General features: G+C 32.2%; 4 protein-coding genes across 4 annotated transcripts; 3 read left to right on the plus strand and 1 right to left on the minus strand.

Moving 5' to 3' along the window:
• Window positions 1-57: 57 nt before the first annotated feature.
• On the plus strand, window positions 58-9,724 carry LOC125073406 (stromal membrane-associated protein 1-like). The gene is made up of 5 exons (XM_047684224.1): window positions 58-309; window positions 4,195-4,325; window positions 4,692-4,870; window positions 6,403-6,508; window positions 6,583-9,724. The coding sequence occupies exons 1-5, from the start codon at window positions 192-194 to the stop codon at window positions 7,273-7,275; spliced, it is 1,227 nt and encodes a 408-aa protein (XP_047540180.1). The 5' UTR covers window positions 58-191; the 3' UTR covers window positions 7,276-9,724.
• A 2,531-nt stretch (window positions 9,725-12,255) lies between these two features.
• Window positions 12,256-22,057, plus strand: LOC125073331 (sister chromatid cohesion protein DCC1). Its single transcript, XM_047684117.1, has 5 exons — window positions 12,256-12,391; window positions 18,657-18,847; window positions 19,395-20,203; window positions 21,011-21,174; window positions 21,926-22,057. Exons 1-5 carry the CDS (start codon window positions 12,381-12,383, stop codon window positions 22,029-22,031), a joined length of 1,281 nt encoding a protein of 426 aa, XP_047540073.1. The 5' UTR covers window positions 12,256-12,380; the 3' UTR covers window positions 22,032-22,057.
• On the plus strand, window positions 12,440-16,185 carry LOC125073330 (protein DENND6A). The gene has a single exon (XM_047684116.1). It carries the CDS (start codon window positions 12,654-12,656, stop codon window positions 14,340-14,342), a length of 1,689 nt encoding a protein of 562 aa, XP_047540072.1. The 5' UTR covers window positions 12,440-12,653; the 3' UTR covers window positions 14,343-16,185.
• On the minus strand, window positions 16,055-18,532 carry LOC125073332 (mitochondrial import inner membrane translocase subunit Tim23). Its single transcript, XM_047684118.1, has 3 exons — window positions 18,219-18,532; window positions 17,067-17,174; window positions 16,055-16,529 (listed from the first exon to the last, which is right to left on the minus strand). The coding sequence occupies exons 1-3, from the start codon at window positions 18,430-18,432 to the stop codon at window positions 16,270-16,272; spliced, it is 582 nt and encodes a 193-aa protein (XP_047540074.1). The 5' UTR covers window positions 18,433-18,532; the 3' UTR covers window positions 16,055-16,269.
• Window positions 22,058-22,282: the final 225 nt, after the last annotated feature.

Consider the following 22,282-nt stretch of genomic DNA (forward strand, 5'->3'; position numbering starts at 1 on the left):
TAAAACAAATTATATCCAATAAAAAAATAAGGATCTTTGTAAAACGTTTTAGTCTCACTTTATCATCATACACCTCATCACTAAGAAACGGCTGTCACTTTTGCTTTATGGTCTGTCTTCTAGTCTTCTACAAATAAGCAGTATTTTACATCCACCCTTTTTTCCCAATTATCAATCGTTTATTCACAGAAATGACTTCTAAAAGTGAAAAAGATCGCGCCAAACAGATCCAGGATCGATGTCAGAATATATTAATACAATTATTGAAGGATGAGGACAATAAATATTGTGTTGATTGTGACGCCAAGGGTGAGCGAATTCTTTTTTTTATATATATTTTTATTTCTTAATACTAGCTTTGCTAGCTTTCACGGTCAAGTTATACGTGAGAGCAGACAAATTATGATATATTAACAAAAGTTTCCATTTGCTTACAAAATTCGCATGTGAACAAGGTCTTTAAACCTTTACGTTCTGATTTGTGTAAGATTGACTCACGCTATATGTAAATTAAAATATAAGAACGTCGATACCAATAAATTGCAAAATGATTACTAACATTCCTTAAACAAGACGAGAATCCAAGAATGAGTCATTAACAATTTCCATCATTGATATAGTAACCTTTTTTAAAAAGATTATTTACATTTAATTTATATTTTTAAAATAAAATAAACAAAACAGATAACAAAAACCCATCACATCATTAAAAAAGGAAATTGAATACATTTCCTATTCTAGTTATCATAACAATGAAGATAAACTGCAGTTGTTATCTTTTATATAAATTATTATTCATTAAATTAAAAAAGGCAATTACTAAATATAATTTTTTTTATAAATATCCTGTAAGGCAAAGATCTGACTTTATAAGTTACATAATTTAAGTAAAAATTAAATTGTATATAACAATTAACATAATATTAAGAATTAATAATAACAAGTGCCAATATAAATATAACACCTATGTTATTGAAAACATAATGTATGTAAAATTATGTCTAGGTAAAAACCTGACCTAAATTGGTAGGTTTCCTTCCTTTGTGTATGTTACACCTGTTAGAAGGGGTCAGTGTCAAGCTAAGCCTTTAATGACATCAAGCTTTGCTTGATTTCACTCTAGCTCCATTTTTAATACAATTAATACAAAACAGACCAAATAAATTTAACACAAAAATGAAATCTTAAGATTTTCTAAAAATTTCAGAGAGAAAAAGAGACTAGAGAAGTAGAGGTCTACTAGGCCAACTTTGGATTATATATTTTCAAGTTTGCTACGTAAATTGTATTTCAGGCTAATATAGGTAGAATGTAGAGTGAGCAAAACTGAGCAAACTAAAAACTCAGTACTCAATTATTGTTTTCTAACTCACTAAGCAGATCTAACAGGATATAAATTTAGAAAGGCGACAGATTAGTTTATTTATAGGTGATATTATATCTATTACTTATGAAAAAGAAATTTAAATACTCTTAGATATAATAATTCAGCCAGCAGCTTCGCCACATTGCCCTATCCTATGTATCCTAAATCCCATCCTGTAGCCCTGAAATTTTACATACACATTATGTAAAATTTCATGATTGGTGAAGTTGTTCAATTGTGGTTTCTATTACATTTATAAAGACTAGTTCAGACTGCTTATAACCAGTTGGATCTAGTTTTGTCATTAACAAACAGTAGCATTGCACAGAGAAAAGGTAGAAAAAACAATGTTAAACATCTCATAATAATAATAAATTGTGTGAAAATATTATAAATAAGTGTAAAGTTTATTTTTTATCTCAATGAAGTACTCTCAGATTTAAACACAGGATGTTTTAATAATTATTTCCTTTGCAATTTTTGTACAAAGAACTAGTATTTTGTAATGTAGATATAAATGAAACGCTTTTTAATAAAAGGTATTTCATGTCAATAGCCTTAAATTGAATTTGTTTGAAACTGAAGTGCACCTATCAGGGCCGGATTTAAAGGTCTCGAGGCCCTGAAGCAGCAGAAGAATAGAGGCATTAATTATTATTTTACATATTAATTTGAACATTTTTATTTCTGTCTGTATGCAATCATTTATTTACTCTTTGTGTAAGTGAGTCTTACAACAGTATCTCTGTTGCTGGGTCCCCCTTTTCCTTCATTTATTAGTATAGATAATTGTTATAAAGAAATATTCTGTAAGCAAAAAGAGATTTAACGTAATCTAACATTTTAGTAGCTGCTTCCTACAACTCTGTGCCTCAATTTTTTTGGAAATTTTACCCATTCTTAACATCACGTCCAGCGCCACCAATGCACCCCCAACCTTGTGTACCTTGTGCCTGTAATTACACTGGCTCACTTGTCCTTCAAACTAGAACACAACAATATCAGCTATTGCTGCTTAGCAGTAGTGTAAATGATGAGTATTATCTACATAGACGGTCTTGCACAAAGCTCTGTAACAAAAGAAAACGGTAAATTTCATAAGGAATGGATGATTGTTTTAGTCATGATAAGATAAGAAGATGCAGACGGACAGTTAATTTCAAATGTATCATATTAGTATATATATATATATATATACTTTGTATTAAAAATGCTGTGACATGATGCCAGTGGTTAGGGCCGAAGTAAATTTAACGATTGGAATAAAATTAACAATTATTTATTTGCTAAATAATTTAAAAAAGAATAAAAAATGAAATCTAAAATGACATTAGCTAGACATTACTAATAACCAACAGTATTATGCAAAAAGTTAAGTTAAAAATAAAAGTTAAAACATAAGTTATTTAAAAGAAACTGTTCTTTGCTTTAATTCTGATTACCGAAAGTAGTTGATCTGTTTGGCCCTGTTACCACCAGGTCACAGAATGATTCACGGCATTAAGGAGTAATGTCTGATATGAGCATTAAACTGAAGCCTTAAAAGATGTCCAGAATAGTTGTCTGTATTAATATTCGTATTGTTTACTTGGTTTTTCCTAACCTCTTATCTACACTACTACTAGAAATTAAAATACATATTATAAGAAACTTTATAATTAACTTTATATAAAATTATATTCTATGTTTTTTAAGATTAGCAGCCTGTAAATTTTCCCACTGCTGGGCTAAAGGCCTCCTCTCCCTTTGAGGAGAAGGTTTGGAGCATATTCCACCACGCTGCTCCAATGCGGGTTGGCGGAATACACATGTGGCAAATTTTCGTTGAAATTAGACACATGCAGGTTTCCTCACGATGTTTTCCTTCACCGTCGAGCACGAGATGAATTATAAACACAAATTAAGCACATGAAAATTCAGTGGTGCCTACCTGGGCTTGAACCCGAAATCATCGGTTAAGATGCACGTGTTCTAACCACTGGGCCATCTCGGCTCATTCTATGTTTATATGACAGAATTATATATTTAGTAATACCAAATACCAAATATAGTATATAACAAATAGACTACAAACTTAAAGGATAATTGATTTAATTTATATAGCATGCTTATTTTTATATGTATATTTTAATCCTTGTATCACCGATTCAGTGTAGGCTAGATACCACATGTTCATAAGATAGTATTAATAATCGAACGTTTCATCATCTTTATACCTACGATGACATCACTCCACTCCAGTCATACTCGAACATCATAAAATTATTATAAAAATTAGTAACAGCTATTTGGGCAATAAAATTACTTAACGATGGCAGGTAATACCTCCATCGACTCGATTAACTACGCTTGAAAAGTTTTCACAGTTAATACCGACATGTTTCACGAACACAAACTAAATTAGTAGCGCGTCAAGTTTGTGCGATGTGCATAGCACAAATTTCGGGCACGCTTGGTCGGGCGGTTTTTAGTTTCTACCCTACTCTAAATCTATACCTTGTATGTTATAAAAAACTGAACCTGCGGCTTTAATCGAAATTTATACTGCCTATAGCACACAAACAGACAAGACAACCCCCCCCCCCCCCTCACCTAAAACCCCATCGAGGGGAAAATTAATAAATTATTAGAGAGTTAAAAGTAGCCTATGGCCTTCCATGGGACTCAAATCATCAAAAAACCAAATTTCATCTAAATCAGTTCAGCGGTTTAAGCGTGAAGAGGTAACAGACAGAGTTACTTTCGCATTTATTATATTAGTTGGGATGTAAGATTTTTGTCTTAGATAGATATACACATACTAATATTAAATTATCTCCATTTTACAGGGCCTCGGTGGGCGTCATGGAACCTTGGTATATTTCTTTGCATCCGCTGTGCTGGTATCCACCGTAACCTCGGCGTGCACATTTCGAAGGTGAAAAGTGTCAATCTCGACTCATGGACCGCTGAACAAGTGGTATGTTATTTAATGAATCTTTATACCTCTATAAAAACTCATCTTTTTAACACTTGCTCCCAACATAATAACAAAAAATCTTGTTTTTATTTTAGGAGGTTTTTGTGGTGTATAACAAATATAAACCCAATGTTAAGTGATATTCTTCGCCTATAGACTTCCGCGTACTTTAAAAATCACCTTACAACCTTTAATGTTACATCAATCTTGGGATGTACGTTTTTACGTGAATTGTTCCTGAAATAAATTTGGTTCCTTCTCCCTTCATAAGTCTGAACAAAACAAAACAAATTATTGATATTTGACTGACTAACTTCTCTGAACATATCACATCAATCCAATCAATAAAATACAATATTTTTTCAGGTATATCTTCAACAAATGGGCAACTCCCGCGCTCGTGCCGTCTACGAAGCTAACTTACCTGATTCCTTCCGAAGGCCCCAGAATGATAACGCCTTAGAAACCTTCATCAGAGCCAAGTACGAACAGAAAAAGTACATTGCGAAGGAATGGGTCCCGCCTACTATGCCTAAACTTAACTGGTGAGAATTTACTTTAATTTGAAAATAATAATTTTTCTTAGCGCTGTGTGTGTAGCGGTTAGCATTACTATTCCGTTGGATTATGAGAAGAAAGAAGGGAATAGAATGCACTAGCATGCACACACATTAATGCCAGTTCTGGAAAATTTGATCGATGGTGACCAAAATCGGTCTGGCATATGGAGGATATTTACCATATCACATAACAGTTCAAAAAGGAACATATTTCATTGACGATTCTGCAAAACGACTATCAAGCTGACGTCACTCGTGATTTTTTCGGATACGGATAGAAAAAAAATATGTTGATAAAATAGATAAATAATACAATCAAAACTTTATACAATTAATACATATTTATTTACCACCTTCGGTGCAATACAATAAAGTAATATACAATAGTGGAATTCAATAACAAATAACATTTAGACAGTCAATAACAAGATTTAACAATTATCGATTTGAAACAATTAGCGAATTTACATACGAAATTATGATGCCAACGGTACGAAAATGCTCGAAATTTGGGGCGGATACGTGCCTCTAATCTGCTCGTGGACTTTGTTAATGCAACATCATAATTTTGCCATTAGAACTGAATCTGTAATTTACCAATCACGAATTTTCACCAATAGATCAACGGCTTTTGACATGCACGTGGTCGTTTTGGTCAAAGACTCGAAACGGTAATGCTTCACCGCTTAGTACACTTATCACTATCGAATTTAGATTTTTATAATTACAAATGCTCTCCTTTCTTCGGGAGTCTTCGGTCACATGAGTGAACTGGATGCTGTTCTCGTTATGATTAATCAGTTATTGTTTGAGTATATAACTGTTGTCTAAATACCACAGATAGAAAAGGATATTTTAGGTATAAAATGCTTTACCTTTACTTGGTGGGAGGGCTTTGTGTATCCTCGTCTAAGTAGATCTAGGCACCATTCACTTAACTATGGACTGCTGTTTTGCGGTAGAATATCTACCGCAAAACAGCAGTCCATATTTTGTGTCTGGTTTGAAGAGTGAGCATAACTACAGACATGATGGTCATTACATCTTAGTTCAAGGTCGATGGTGCATTGACGATGTAAGGGATGGTTAATATTTCTTACAGTGCCATTGTCTATGGGCGGTGGTGACCAATTATAGTTTTTTTTTTAATATTTGACAACATCACATATATTACTCTGATCCCAATGTAAGTAACTAAAGCACTTGTGTTATGGAAAATCAGAAGTAAGGACGGTAACATATACACCCAGACCCAAGACAACATAGAAAACTAATGAACTTTTTCTACGTCGTCTCGGCCGAGAATCGAACCACCTTGGAGTGGCGTACCCATGAAAACCGGTGTAAACACTACTCGACCACGGACATCGTCAAATAGTCACCATTTGCCAATAAAATAATATGATAATGATATTATTTTTATATGAAGTCTTTTATTTAAAAATAAACAATGTTATGTTTGCAAGTAATTTGTTCTAAATATTCACTTTTAACATTATTACATATTACTGTTTTAGGGATAAAGAAATAGATGAGGAGTTAGAAAAACAAAAACGCAAAAAGCGGGCCACAACGTCAGGCTTGGGACCTCTGCCAGCGCCATCTGCTGACAAGAAATATAACGTATGTATTAACGACGATAAATAGCAAAAAATAATTGGAATACATTTTAAACTTATCTTAAATATAATTTTCAGAAATCTGACGTTATACCAAGTCTGCCGAAGCCTATATCAGTAAGTCCTAAATTAGGCAGAAACACACCTACACACCAGGCAGATACTAGTAAAACGTCAAATGGATCGGCTGATCTCCTTGGATTGGACACCATGAAACCAGAGCCGAAGACATCCAACAACGACGACATATTTTCAAATTTCTTTTCAGCACCACAAGAGAAACCAGCTGAACCAAAACCGGAAGAACTGAAACCTGATCTCAAAACAGAAGAAGAGAACTTCTTCAAACAAGCGGCACCAACAGAAAAGGAGAAATCTAAGCTTACGAAAGATAGTATTTTGGCATTGTACAGTCAGACACCGACGAATACTTTAGCAAATCAATTTAATCCTGTCCAACAAGTTCAACCCGGAGGCTTCGCATTTGGAACAGCTTACCAAACCCCAGCTTACAACAATATGGCAATGCCTAATGGAATGCAATTCAATCAATTCCAACCGATGCCAAATCAATTCCAACAGCCATTCCCGAGTCAAATGCAACAGCAGCCTCTACAAAATGTTCAACCGTTCCCCCAAAACCAGCAATTTTTTAACACTCAACCCACTCAACCGCTATCACAACAATTTAGTGGTCTTAACTTAGGACAGAATTTCGCTAATGCTTTCCCGCCAAACCCTAATGTCGCGAGCAATACGACTTGGCAATAAGGTTTAATGAAATAAATTCATGGTTTATATTTCGTTGTGCATTATAGATAACGCATTATTGAGCGTTTGTTCTATCACGGCTGATATCCACAGAATGGGTTACGATACAATGTTCAATAATATTTAAAATGTTAACTGACTAAATCCAGGGTGCCGAAGATGTAAAAATATGAATTGTGTAAGGCATACGTACTGCATTTAAATAAATATGTATAAAGTATTATCAAATTTCATAATATTAAATCATTTCTTGTTGAATAAAGTATTACATCATAAGTAATAACAGTTATACTAAAAATTTTGTACAAATTTGTTTAAATTGTGTATTGTGTCTTCAAAACATGACATGCGTTTAGTAAATTTTCTAAAAGGCAAGCTCGTTAGCCTTTTCTAGTAGTGTGATATAATATTATAAATATCTTCATTACGATTAAATTTGTACAAAACAAACGAAACAAAACATTACTAATTAATGTTAACTTTCCATACAATAATATTAACTAAACCGGTTTTACTGAATGACAATTTCTGAAACATTAAATATATATACTAGTTAATAAATTTTTATCTATTAAAATTAGAGACCATTTCTCAATTTATTACATATATAGAAAATCGATTATTATTTAATAATATTATTATATATTTATACGATTGTCTAAATAATAAGCTAGTTTTTTTGGTTATGCATTGTACAAATTTAATTTTAATGCTCAAGATATTGCGAACAGGTTAATAACATAGACAATAAACGTCGTAACGCATTCTCTCACGTCAAGGGACATTAAATTTTCTTTTATACATACATATAATTTATTATAGCTATCTTTGTGTGTAACTGGTGATAATATTTAGGTTATTTTAAGCACCGAGATAAAAAATATATACAGCTTATTCCAATCGAAGATTGAATGAAGATAAGCGTACCTTAGATTTACATATACCGTACGATTTGCAAATAGCTCTGCTTTATTATGCACTACAAACTTTCTTTATTAATATAACTTAATTTATAACACAACATTATGTCATTTAACTATTTATAATTACTTTTATTTTACTGCCTTTCAGGACGCCATTTTTTCACCGATTCATAATGTGTACCATAGAGTATTTAATGATATCATGTGAATTTAAAGTCAAAGTTGTTTATCTTTACTGCACCTGTGATCGGAATAGGCTGTAAGGGGATATATTATTAAATTAAATATAATTGATTTGTCTTGTAATAAATATGTATTTGTATATTCAATTTCTTGCATACTTTGGATGAATGTATTAATTAATTGTTTCATTTATTTGGAATATAAATTAGAAATTAATTTATATAATGATGATGTATAGTTACTTAGTTAGACTTTTACAGTATCTCGGTGTATAATTCACTTTGAAGTTTAATTAACTATTCGTATATGTATTGTGCAATTATTTTGAAAAAAAAAACTATTTTTTCCGTATATACAATGATAGAATTTATTTTTTTAATTACGTTTTTACACGTTTTTTTAGTATTATCTTGCACTGTTAAGACACAAGTAGTGTGATGTTTGTGTTTATGTATGAGTAATTATTTACGCTATTATATAAATTCTAAAGATTAGTTTACTATTGTTTTGAAATAATCAACATGATGTCTATTCAGCCCATTTTCAACTGCAGTAAGCAATGTGACAAATATGTCCAACAAACGAGCCTTGGATCGTGACCTAAGATTGAACTCGATCGAGTTCACCGTTTAGTTTTCAGATAATTTTTGAGTTTCACAGTGGGCTCAGTGCGGAAGGAAAACAATGGGATTCAGATGAAATAACAAGAAAACCCTATGCCCATCTGTGGGCATAGAATGTGGGTCACATTCATAGGTTGTTAAGGAAAGGGCTGAATGTAATTTGGTATTAATAAAACATACAGTTTGATCAGGGACAATAATAATTGTATTAAAATCCGAGAAACATTTAGAGTATGCTTAATATTACTTTTTAACTTAGTAGAATATTTAATTTGCATAGAAAAGATAATTGTAATGAGGTTGGATTTGTCAACTTTAGTTAAGATATTTTAGGAAAATATTAGAGTTGTAACGAAGTATTTGGTTACTATTCGGTATTCGGCAAATTAAGACATTCGGCCGAATACTGAATATTAACTATTCGACCGGTTTATAATTTTACGGTTTGCGTTTAAATTTTGCATCAATCAAGCCGAAAAATTTGGAAGGATATTCGGTATCAGGCAGAATATACTATTTTGCAACATTAAAATATATATATCTATTTATGCTTTATAACTGCTACTATAAAGTAAACCTTGATAATGCGTTCAGTATGAAAGCATACTTAGAAAATTGTGTGAAATGATAAATCGCACACATCCTTCATATTTGTTATTGAAATCCTAATGTTTGCTATAGGTTTAGATAAATAATTTGGCTCTTTACATTGTTCCTTTGTTTGCCAGGTGACATCTACAGATAAAAAAAATATTCAAAATCGATGCGAAATCAGTGAATTGTTACTTATTCGATTTTATTCGTGTTAAATAAAAATTATATAACATATATAGAGAGTTCGTAATCAAAGTGTGTTATTTTCATCTTGAAAGATTGAAATTGCTCTGTAGTATGCTCACACGTGACGTTTTTATGTGAGTAACGTTGCAGAGTACAACGCATCAGAAATGAAATGGTAGTATTATGTCTGAAACGTGACACATAGAAAAATAGCATTTACATTCGCGTGAATTTAAAAAAAAAATTGTTGATGGTCGATAGACTTATAGAAATATTTGCCAGAGTATGCCCCGACGGAAGTAACAGTTAATTATTTTGGGTTATAAATGTTTATTTCGTCTGAACATTACTTAAGATTTTCGAGAACAGTAATAGCTCTACTTGCGCTAACTCCAAATGCTCGTTTTAATTTTTCCTTTATAATTGAAAATGTAAAAAAAAAAAACTATTAAATTTACTATTAAAAACGTGCTACGAAGAAGTTGTATATCATAATTAAAAATTGTCCACCTTTAGCGTTGGGGTCAAAATACAAAACTATGGTCGACACGTTACGCATTCCGAACATAGAGAGTTACAACAACGTCGAGGTTTCCCAATACCATAGTGCCGGTGAGCATACTATGTTTTCTTCGTATCTCTGTGACGTTGCAATATTTCTGTAACTTTATTTTGTTGTATGTGCTTAACTAGATATTTAGTTGAAAATAATTTGTTTCTAGGTTTTTTTTTTATCGAGTACTGTCAGATTTTTACGAACAATTTTCTTTCTATTGAAAAAGAACTCCGCCATTTTTTTTTAATAAAACTTAAGAAATCATTTATTAAAGTTGAAAAAACTGGAAGAATCGAGTTAAAATGTAATATTTGATGCTATTTGCATTTAGATAATGAAAAATAACTATAATTTTGAAACACCACAGTGTTGCAATGACTGAATATTTTGAAGCTATTTGAAGCTTCAATACATTTGCTATTTAAAAACCAAGTTTGATGTGTTTAGTTGAAATGTAATTACATGTAAAATATTAATATTTTAATTAGTTGGGCCACCTGTCATATTGGCATTTTGGCTACTCAAATCCGTATTTAATTTTCAAATAAATATAATGCCCATAGTCAAAATATCTTTTATTTAATTTTCCAATTTAGAAGTAGACTAGTTTTTAAAGTCTTCGTCGATAATCGTTGAGTTATTTCATTCATCATCTACTCTCACGCCATAAAGCAATATCTAACGTTTTGAAGTGTTAATGCTCTAGTTTAAATATAGATTTAAGGGGCATAACATCTTGGGAATTACGTTTTGTTTTGTGACTTATGGCGAGGAACCGAACCATAAAGTGACCCATATCCTCGTCTTGACTACGAGCAGTAAATAAAAAAGTATTTGTATATATCGTCGTAAGATTACTGAGAACTGAGTTCCCAATAGAAATCAAATACTATTTTGTAAGTTAAATATGAAAACGTAAACATTTAACTTATCGTTCGTTTGCTTTCTTTTCTTTTTGTTTGCGGTCTGTGCATTAAGCTTCTGGTAAATAAGGATTTACAGCCTGTCTGATTTGATTTGCCTGCCTAAAAAAAGGCTTCTACGGGAATGCATATAATATGTACTTAAATTAAGGCCATACTGATTGATACAATGGAAAAAATCTATTTGTGCACTCGAATCGATTAGGCGATAGATATAATTATTGATCTCTATGTCTGATCAATATCGTGGGTCACTAAGTAAAGTATATATTTGTTGAATAACGAGAAGGCATAGAGGTATGAAAATAAATTACGTTACGAAATCAAATGAAAGGAAACTGAACTAACATGAAACGAAAAGTAGGGATCCAAAGAGAGTAATATTCTTTGAATATCTTCCTGTAATCTGACATAACTGGACAGGCAAGAGGAAAGAAAATAGAATTAAAATGTATAAAGAATGATCACTTAACTGACAATAATAGTTAAGAACTTAGTCACTTTTTCCAGTGTCTTTATGCACATTTGACACAGATATATGGTACAGGAAAACACTGCGCAACACTAACCCTAAATACATGGGATTAAGTCTTGGGACAAACAAATAGTTAAGGTAATAAAAATAATTTTCTTTGTAATTATCTTGGTCATCTATTTCAAATCTGCTTTATATATTAATAGAAAGAGTTGTAGGCACAAACAAAGTTGTTATTTTTAATTAATAAATATTTATACCTACTACACGAGCTTAATAACAACCTATCCATTTATAATACCAACAAAAATCCAAACCTATTTGGAAAACAACGCTAAAAATTTAAAAACAATGTATATCACTATTTTTATTTTATATTTATTCGTAAAATGTAATATTAATACGTAACAATACCCACATACAATAATTATTATAAATTTTACGTTATATTTGTCTATTACAATTTTAAATTTACAGCGCGTAAAATGGAATGTTATTAACCAAATAAGTATGAAGTGTTATGCTTTTAAGTTTTGTAGCAATTAATAACTTTTTTAAACAGTTTTTATTGATTAAGTGTTAGCTTTGTTTATTTGTTTTAGGAAAGTAATAAATATTATTTTAATCTATAATATATTTGTGATGGAGACTAGGTAAGATACAAAAATCATTTCATTTAAACTATCTTTCATGTCTACTTAGACTTTAGTTCAGTTTTGGCGCGCGAGGCCATGTTGACGGAACAGCTGTTGTCGCTACAAATCTTTTAATTCTCGTATTTTAATTTTTACGTGCTGTGGACAAAAAAAACGCTCATGTCAATATAAACAATGTTATTAACATGTTAATATTTTTTTAATAACTAATATCATACGTAAGAATTCGTACAAAATGTTTAAAGAATAGTAAACAACAATGGCTTGTGGTATGGAAAGTTATGCGTGCAGTGACATTACGACATTGGAAGAACGGGAGTTTAATGCGAAATGGAGCAGGTTTTCCGATTGGCTCCATTGCATTTGTGTTGTAACATTCGACTTGGAACTCGGACAGGCGATGGAAAACGTTTATCCCCCGGGCGTGAAATTGACAGATCAGGAGAAATGTAATATTTGTTATTTAGCTTTTCCCGATTCGAATTCTGGTTGTATGGGAGACACCCAGTTCCACGTTAAATTGCGTTCCCTTGCACCTCTCACGCGACAACAATTACGATATAACGAGGAAAGTGTGCCAACGCTTCGGGCCGATTCAACGCATTATTGGGGCTTCGTATATTTCCGTCAAGTAAAAGATCCATCTTTACCAAGGGGATATTTCCAAAAAAGTATAATATTGCTAACGCGGCTGCCATTCATAAATTTATTTTATAAGGTTATTCAATTAATAGCACCCAAACACTTTGAAGATGGAGAGAGAAGTTTGGAGGCTGCTTGCCATGATATAAATAGATGGCCGAGACTTGATGCCGGACAGAATACATTACTGCCTGTGTTAGGAAGTGTATTTCAGTCATATATACCGAATCAACAAACCGGAAAAGTATCAAGGTCAGACATAATTAAGCAAGTGCATTCTCCGAATGTGCCTCACATATTGGTATCAATTCAGGATGTTAATGTCTTTGATGCTCTATCTAGTCTCATATCACATCTACATTTATTATGGGAGCTTGTTTTAACAGCCGAGCCTATAGTTGTCATGGCAAGTTCACCGACAGAATGTTCAGCTTTGGTGCAAGCTTTGACATATCTTATTCAACCTTTGCCATATTCAGCAGAGTACAGACCGTATTTCACAATACATGATAGTGAATTTAAAGAATTCACTCGTAAGCAATTTAACCCACCTTGCGTAATATTAGGTGTTACCAATCCATTCTTTACAAAAACATTGCAACATTGGCCTCACACTATAAAATTAAGTGATACAACATCTATCAAGACCAAGTTACGGAAAGTAGGTAATATGAAAAACTTAGACACAGCTCCTGGGGTTTATACTCAATACAAACCATTTTTAGAAAAAGATAAATCTATAATCAAAAAACTTCATAATGGAATTAGGACTGACCGGCCATCGGAAGTACAGACTGCAATGGTAAAAAGACATTTATTAGAATTGACCCAAAGTTTTATGATTCCATTAGAAAGATACATGGCATCATTGATGCCATTACAGAAAAATATTTCACCCTTCCGTGCACCACCTATCCCAAATCCCTTTAATCCTGAAGATTTTTTTGCTACACTACAACATGCTGGACCTCATTTGACAACAGGGATCAAAGGTGATTGGATCGGTTTATATAGAAACTTTTTTAGGACACCTAATTTCAGTGCATGGTTCCATGAGCGTCATAGCAACTTGACAAATAAGTTACATGCATTACAACTGGAAGCATTGGCTGAAAGTGATCTTAAGAAGTGGTCAGTTGGGAAAAAAGAGGTGGAAATTGTGGATATGGTTTTAAAGCTACGGGAAGTTTTGAAGAGTGACCCTCCTGTGGCGGACAATACTCGGACATTGTTAGCAAGGAGATTGGAGGACTTGAACTGTATTCTGCCGGAAGATATGAAGTCTATTTTAAATGCAGCTTCGTGACATACAGACTGCTGCACCTCAGGGCTGAGAGGTTGTAGCAACGACTGCAAAATTCAGTTGAAGAATACTTACTATAGGACTGTTGCTTGTGTGTAATATAATCAGCCAAATTATTTTGAAAATAGTTTATTTTCCTACACATAGATTACTTACACAGAGTTATGCTATTTTTTAAACAACTACAATCATTATATCAACTTTATAAAAAAGTTGATATCTTCCTAATAATAAATAATCAGTCTTACCAGTTGAATTAATATTTGTATGCCTACTTCTTGTTGATGTGTGCTATCATTTTAGTTTTAAACTAATTAGTTTAATTGTGATTGTAAAAATGTACGGAATATCACCTTTGAGTACATTTTATTGATCTCTAGTGAGTGAGTCACTAGTAAACTCGAAGCTTATCTTTTTGTATTTAGCTCAACATTTCAGAGGTAAAATCTGTTTGTTCCACTACTCATGTAATTCTGACAATGAGCAAATAAACAATAAATATGGTTGTTAATATGATACATTTAATATTATAGAGTACCAGCTACACATTGCAATAATAATTATTATTTTAGAAGTCAATTTGGTCCAGATATGTTTGTATTGTCTATGTATGGTCTCTTTTTAGTTCCTCGGTGATCATTTGGTCCCTTATCAGTTGTTATCATAACAACACAAGATAATAAATAATTCCAATGTCAATTTTATTGTTCCATGCTAAAATAAGTAGCTGAAAAATCTAAATTAGAATATTAAGAAAACTCTTATAATATCAAATAATACTAATATGACAAAGAAAATTAAATAATTAATTGAAATCATTGCTACTATATCGTGCTAAATTTTTAACATCCAAAATCAAACAATATGTACCAATTTGAACCACTTTTATGAAAATTTACAGTAAAAATGATGTACTTGAGAATTAGATTTTGTTGTTGTTGAGTATGATTTACTGTGTATATTATAATTATTCTTAATATACTCTTCATTTTTTATGTTAGTATAATTTTAAACCATGTTTTTAAGCAATGATAAATGAATAAGTTTTATAGAAAGTTAAATGAAGTTCACATATTTACGAAATTTAATTATATGTAAAATTATTATGCCTTTGGAATCTCTAAGAAATGTCTGATATATATGATAAGAAATCCATCCAAATTTTAAAGTAGTTATGATGTGACTATAAACTGCAAGAAGTAATGATAAACCTTATCTCGTTTCTTTATTGATGTTTTGGATTACATAATGATTAAATGTTAAGTGGCTTATCAAATATATAAAAATATTAATTATTATATCGTACTGGACTGATCGAAATGCTTATTTTTGTTTTTTTATAATTGGTGCCAAATTTTCTTGTATACATTTTAAATATATGCAAATCGCAATTTTGTGATATTCAAATTGTTTAAAAAATTTCATCTAAAACTTAACATTGCTTGTTTTCTGATTTAGCTAAGTATGAATATTATTAGTATATTGTCATGGATTTCTTTAAATGTAATATTTGCTCAACCTTGTGTTTGTGTGTCAACGTCAACCTCCACTTTACATGTAACATATCCCATCGTAATAATCCTCATATTCCATTATAGAAGATAATTTAAATAGAAATATATTTTTAACCTATGTTGTAATACCACAGCTCCCAGGATTGCACTTATAAGGATATGTAAATATAGACAATGTAGATTAAAAATTAAACTATAATATTTTCAAACAAATTCTTTTATTTATTAATGGCTTGGATTGACTCCTGACTCGATATAGGACTCAGAACCGGTCAGGATAACATTCCAGATGCACTAGACTAGACAAGTGAACAGGACATGGTTTAAATAAATCCTACATACACTTGAAAGATTCTTAGGTGCTGACGATGTAACGTAACAATTAAATCTATTATTTACATGACTAACAGGCGGTTTCACATTCTGATATATCTTGCTTTACTCCATATATTATCATTATCGGTTATTAGGGTATATAGTCCTGCTAAGGTTATTCCGGCAGCCGCTCCTAAGCCCATTGAGCGGAGACCAGCTGTGCTTTTGTAGAGAATTCCAGTAGCCGTTGCAGCAATGAATGTGTTGGCGGTATCTTCTTTATCGCGGAGCCAAGTAACTCCAAGGGCAATACTTGAATAAAATGAAGCTAAGATACCTAAAGTACAACCTGTTGTTGTGCCTGTAAATAAGACAAAAAAAAATTGTCATATTCAACTTTTAGTTAAGCAAAATTTTTGAATACTGTTTATAATTCAATCAATCAAGTAACAAATAATTACTTTTATTCAGAAAAAAAAAATCTATTCTAATCTATATATATGTTACTGTAAAAACTCGAAATGTCCATAAAACTTTGGGATTCGAAATTTTATCATCATTCACTTGGTAAATCTTACGATTCATGTTAGGTTCGGTTAGGTTGGAATGGTAAAAGTCCGAAGAAGTTGTCCCTTTACAATAAATACTTAATTTACCGATCCATGTCGGTAAATCTTAGGTTTTATTGGAAAATCTTAAGATTTACCTTAGTTCGAGGTTTTACATTAACATATATATCTAACATAATTTACACCTTTTAACTGAAAATAGAAATCAAACAACCAAAATGGCATCTCTGCTTATATGTTAAATAAATTATAAAGTAAGAATTCCAATATTTAAATTCAACAAAATTATAAGTACATTATAAGAAATCAATCATATTGACAATACTGACCTTGTTTCATTACATAGTTAATTAATTGTGTCCTGCGAACTTTTCCCGTTTGTCCTGCCAGAGTTGTTGCTCTTAATCCCTTGTAGAGACCAGCCATACCCCCTAAACCTGAAAATAAAACAGATTCAATGTAAAGGTGTTTTGAAAGTATATAGCAAGATTATCAATACCCTAAAAGTTATTGTTATCCTCAACAACTACCAATCAAATACATGTTTTGTGACATTATTTATATTATGACAATATGTATATTTTCTACAAAAATTATAAATAAAACAAGGCTACATTTTATTATTCCCTCTTAATATTTTTTTCATTAATTTATATATTAAACATTCTTCATTATTATTTTGTTATTGTTTAGTTTTAATTTTTTAGTTTTAGTTTATCTATGATAATGCAAACTAAATGTTTTCAAAGCTTAGTTACAACTGGTTACTAGTTATTGGTTAAAAAGTAAAAATCGGTATTTAATATGAGTATTTATAAAGAAACTAATTATTTTCTTATATATTAATGGTTAGACTTCCAATTAAATTGTATTAATTTATAACATCATCTCCAAGTCAGTATAACAAATAGATTACATTTTAAGAGTTTAATACCATTTCAGAAGTTTAATAAACTTACTGATGTTTAGTCTTGTCTTCTATAGAATAGCAATTGTATAAATGAATGATTATTGTTAGAAATATTTATACAGTAGCGACAATACATTGATGTCACTTATTTGTGTTGTAGTGACAAAACATTGTTTACATTTTCAAGTTTTTTGTAAACAGTATAATATGATTTGTGCCATTGTAAATGCAAACTAAGATAATGTAAACTATAAGGCATCTATTTTGTTAATTTATAAGAGGTGATAACTGGAATTTATAAATAATGTACAATACTGCGTGTTATTAAACTCTTTACTAGGAGAGTTGTTTAATAATTAACATTTGCAGTGTGTCTAAACAGATATCTATCGAATTAGTCCATTGTTCATTCTATGAATTAGATAAACATGATGCGAAAAGTTCTACATATACTAAAGCACTTTTCGCTCATTAGCTGCAAATCAATTCATTAATGCCATGAGCAAGTTTTATTAAATATTACGTAAATTGTTAGGACTAGAGGTTATTTCCTGATATAAATATATGTTACCTGAGCCTGACATAAATGACATTCCGATAATGGGTAAAGCGACATTCGATCGTCTCGCAGTCGAAGCCATGTGGCTCTCATCAGGGTATAAGAATTCTGGTTGCATTTTCGGTATATAGTGCGGGTCGAAGTTAAGATAGGGCGAAAGGTTTGCGCTGGTCGATTTCTTCTCTTCATTTTTATTTATCGGTATTATATCACTAAATAACGACATTTTCGTTTCTGTACACTAAATTGGCTATACTAAAACTAATATTCGTAATCCTGCAATCACGCAGTAAATTTACAAGGGTCAAATTCGAAATGTCATACGAATTGTCATTATGAACACACTGACATATTTTTACCACAGATTAAAATATACAAGAACAGATTAGATAACTAATTTCATTGATGAAAATATTGCCTTATGACATAATATATAACGTTTTGTTATAGAGAAGAAAGAACTTCGGACGACGTTAGAAAAGTTATAAAAACAGCTAAACTCCATGAATCTGAATTAACAGAAACAACTCAGGTCTTACGATTTCCGGGTCCTGATCAACAAAACCACAATTTAAGACTGATGCTTTTAGATGATAATCTACTTAAGGAAATCGAAGCAGGAAACCAATTAATCTTCAAAGGTACATTAATAAATGTTTAATATATTTTTTATTGTTATTACTTTCGTCAGTGAAATTCAATTATATAATGACAACAATAATTATTGTCTGTTGTAAGATCTTAATTAAAATTCGCTGTAAACGTGTCATTTTCGAAGAACTATATCGTTAGGCAATTTACATAATAAATTTATATATTTATTTATAAGGCTGCAAAGTCAGAGATTCTGGGTTCAAATCCCGAACTGAGTCGATAACTCAAAGGCAATGATTACATTCTGCTTTGTGATATCACACTGGTTATGGGAGTGAGACATAGGGAGCGCACTTGTATTTCTTCACACAAAGAGAACTATATTATGTCCTGCGCAGTTGGTCTACTTGTGGCTGTCGCCGAAAGTAGTCGAGAGAATGTGATCACTTTTCCTATAGAAACGTGGATTGTCAAAACTTATAAGAATAAATCCATAATTAGTACCTGAACATAGTTTTGTGCTCCCTCGCTGAACAGGTATGAAATTTCTATTTATTTATTTTTTGCTTGAAAGGACAATTTTTATTTTTTTAGGTGACACAGATGAAAATGCCGTTTTATGTACGAGCAATAAAACGTACGACATTAAAGAAGCTGAGACCTCGAACAGCTTGCTATTGGTACCCGATTTACTTTTCGCTGCTTCAACGGGCCTCGATGAAACTAACGCTAATAATTCCATGGAAGTCGACTCAGATTCATCGTTCGAAAGATCAAATACGAGTTTGAACAAATCTGCCGAATGTGATGAAGAAAAAACGCCCAGAAATATCGTATTCAAAGACATTTTGGACACATTCTTTACCTATTACGAGCTGAAGCCTTGTAAACCACGTCTATCAAAACTGAGAAAACTATTAGAACCAACGAAGTATCGAGGGTCTGAACTCGAGTATTCGGTCGATAAATCGAAGTTGCTGACGTACGATGCGATTTTCGATCAAGTGCAGTCATCCAGAGAGGAGTTGGACGAGGAGCTAGTCAAGATTCAGGCGATTAAAATCGATGAACATTATCGATTACTGGAATTCGATTATGAATTCCGAGTCCTTTCCTACTTGTTGGACTTAATCGATGAAAATTCCTGGTCATTGGATAAAATATCGAAGGAAGTAACGCTGGAGAGTTTGAAAGATCTCGTTCCGGAGTGTATATTGAAAGCAATGTTTATGTTTTATTCAGAAGAGTCTGTTATAGAGGATGGAGTACAGTATTATCGGTATAAGGAAAATAAAGTTTGTAGGTTTTTGGCGAGAGTGTTGCTAAAAAGTGCGGGCAAATTCAATTTGGTTGAATTCTTGCAAGCTTGGAGAGATTCAGTGCCTGAAGGGATGACGACTGATGTAAGGTTATTTTTATTGTAACGAAATATTAGTGCCAGAGCCGTACATGGCTATTGGCTATTCTGTAAGAATTCACTTTGTATCTCACTTTTTTCACACACAAATTTCTAACACTAGTCTAAACATCGGTACTCGTGAGTTCAGTGATAGGACTTTGTACAGGTCTGTGTGGTTCGTTAAACCATATTACAAAGCTAAATTTAATACTTTGCACAGTTGACCCTCGGTAATCCGACGCAGTGTCGGGCTATCGAATTTGTCGGATTATAGAGTACTGCCTGAGAATAAGACCCCCAATAGTACGGATTATTTACAAAAGAGTACCTTTTAATCCGAAAAATTATATATCCAATAAGATAAGAATAAGATAAGATTCTATATGTTCTACTCTAAAGTATATAGAAATGATAGCTCATGTACATGTAGTCAAATTCAAACTAAGCAATCAGAATCAATGCAAAAACGCGTCGAGCACAATAGTGGTGGCGTACAGGTAACCTGTTCTATCAAGCATTATCTACATAAGCGAAGATCGTCATAAGAATACTCAATAGTGATAGACATGTCGGATTAGCCGGGGACGGATTACCGGGAGTCCACTGTATTTAAAAAGGAGATGAGATAAGGGACTTAACATCTTAGATCCCATTTATGGCTTTTAGGTTTTGCCATGCCTATGCCATGCCATGCTAATCAGATACCACGTTAAGAATCCTATATGCTTGCATCTTAAAATTAACAATTTAATAAAAAGTTTTGGTATTTTTTGGCACAAGTTCTACAGATTGAACTGATTTTATTTTCCAGGAATCCTTGTTAGCCGGTATAGCTCTGGTTGACAAAACATCAACACCCCAAGTTGTATGGGGTTTTTCAGAAAATGATCTGCCTGAAGATATAAACCAACGGTTCAAAGTTCTATTCCAGACGAAGGCAAAATGGACCGTCAGTGAAATATCGCCATACATTGAGTAAGTATTACATTCTCAATAAATTAAGACATCTTATTATCTAGTAATTAGTAGAGATGCGCCGAGTACTAGATTTACCGAATACAGAGTATCCGGTTTTAAGTTTGTCAAACCGAGTATTCGGCTAAGTTACTCGTCTCAGTATACTTTAAAGTTAGCTAGAGTTAATAAAACCTTACAGAGGGAAAACAAGTGTTAGTTAGGTTAAAATGTTTGATTTGATTTTTTCTCTTAAATGATCACTTCTCCAAATTTTGTTTTTACCGTTGATTGGCGGGATTGGGGGATCTTTTGCTAGCGAGACGTTATGCCCGGGGAGCGCTTAGGTCAATTTTCAGATCCTGATTCGGATATTCATATATTGAAATTTCGATAGTGCCATTTAGAACGCGTGATGTCGATCTTAGTTGTAACGTGACGATATGATCCATTACAATTCCGGTTCATCATCTGGTTCTTCTCGGTAGAATCTACATTCCGAACCGGTGGTAGCTTTACTTTAAATCGTTTGTTAAATGACGATTCAAAAGTGCTCGTAAAAGCCTACTTGAATAAAGTATATTTTGATTTGATTGGACATTACTTCAAGAATTCTCATCTTTTCTTTAACGAATAGTCGTTACTAGAACCGAATTAATCGGTCGGGAACGAGTACTGAGAAAAACAGAGAGTTCACCGAGTAGTAAAGTAGTCGAGAACGAACAAACGATCGTGAGACTCGTTAAATAAAATTAGTTTAATTGATTTTCAGATTGTACGCCACAGAAAAGTTAAACGTGAACGCGTTGTTAACGAAGCATGCGCGCGCATCCACCCAAGATGGCGTCCGAGTATTCTCAGCGAAACACATGAAATGATATTTATTTGTTGTACATTTGATAGAAAATATAGTCTTGGCTAAAAAGAACATTTATTTTTATTTTGTCGGTACTAATGTTATAATTGCGAAAGTATCTCTGTCTGTGACCTCTTCACGCTTAAACCGCTGAAACGATTTAGATCAAACTTGTTATGGAAATAGTTTGAGTCCTGGGGAAGAATTTAAATATTTCTTATTATGTGGAAAATCATCCATTAAGAGTATGAAAAGGGGGGTAAGTTTATATGG

Source organism: Vanessa atalanta, chromosome 24, assembly GCF_905147765.1.
Source record: "Vanessa atalanta chromosome 24, ilVanAtal1.2, whole genome shotgun sequence".
NCBI classification, from domain to species: domain Eukaryota; kingdom Metazoa; phylum Arthropoda; class Insecta; order Lepidoptera; family Nymphalidae; genus Vanessa; species Vanessa atalanta.

Bases quoted from the DNA above. Each gene is read 5' to 3' on its own strand.
- LOC125073406 (XM_047684224.1), top strand. From the start codon at position 192: ATGACTTCTAAAAGTGAAAAAGATCGCGCCAAACAGATCCAGGATCGA. The intron at 4,326-4,691 runs GTATGTTATTTA...ATATTTTTTCAG, and splicing joins CATGGACCGCTGAACAAGTG to GTATATCTTCAACAAATGGG. The intron at 6,509-6,582 runs GTATGTATTAAC...TATAATTTTCAG, and splicing joins CTGCTGACAAGAAATATAAC to AAATCTGACGTTATACCAAG.
- LOC125073331 (XM_047684117.1), top strand. The intron at 18,848-19,394 runs GTACATTAATAA...TTATTTTTTTAG, and splicing joins AAACCAATTAATCTTCAAAG to GTGACACAGATGAAAATGCC. The intron at 20,204-21,010 runs GTAAGGTTATTT...TTTATTTTCCAG, and splicing joins CTGAAGGGATGACGACTGAT to GAATCCTTGTTAGCCGGTAT.
- LOC125073330 (XM_047684116.1), top strand. From the start codon at position 12,654: ATGGCTTGTGGTATGGAAAGTTATGCGTGCAGTGACATTACGACATTG.
- LOC125073332 (XM_047684118.1), bottom strand. From the start codon at position 18,432: ATGTCGTTATTTAGTGATATAATACCGATAAATAAAAATGAAGAGAAG. The intron at 17,175-18,218 runs GTAACATATATT...TTTTATTTTCAG, and splicing joins GTCATTTATGTCAGGCTCAG to GTTTAGGGGGTATGGCTGGT. The intron at 16,530-17,066 runs GTCAGTATTGTC...TCTTATTTACAG, and splicing joins TAACTATGTAATGAAACAAG to GCACAACAACAGGTTGTACT.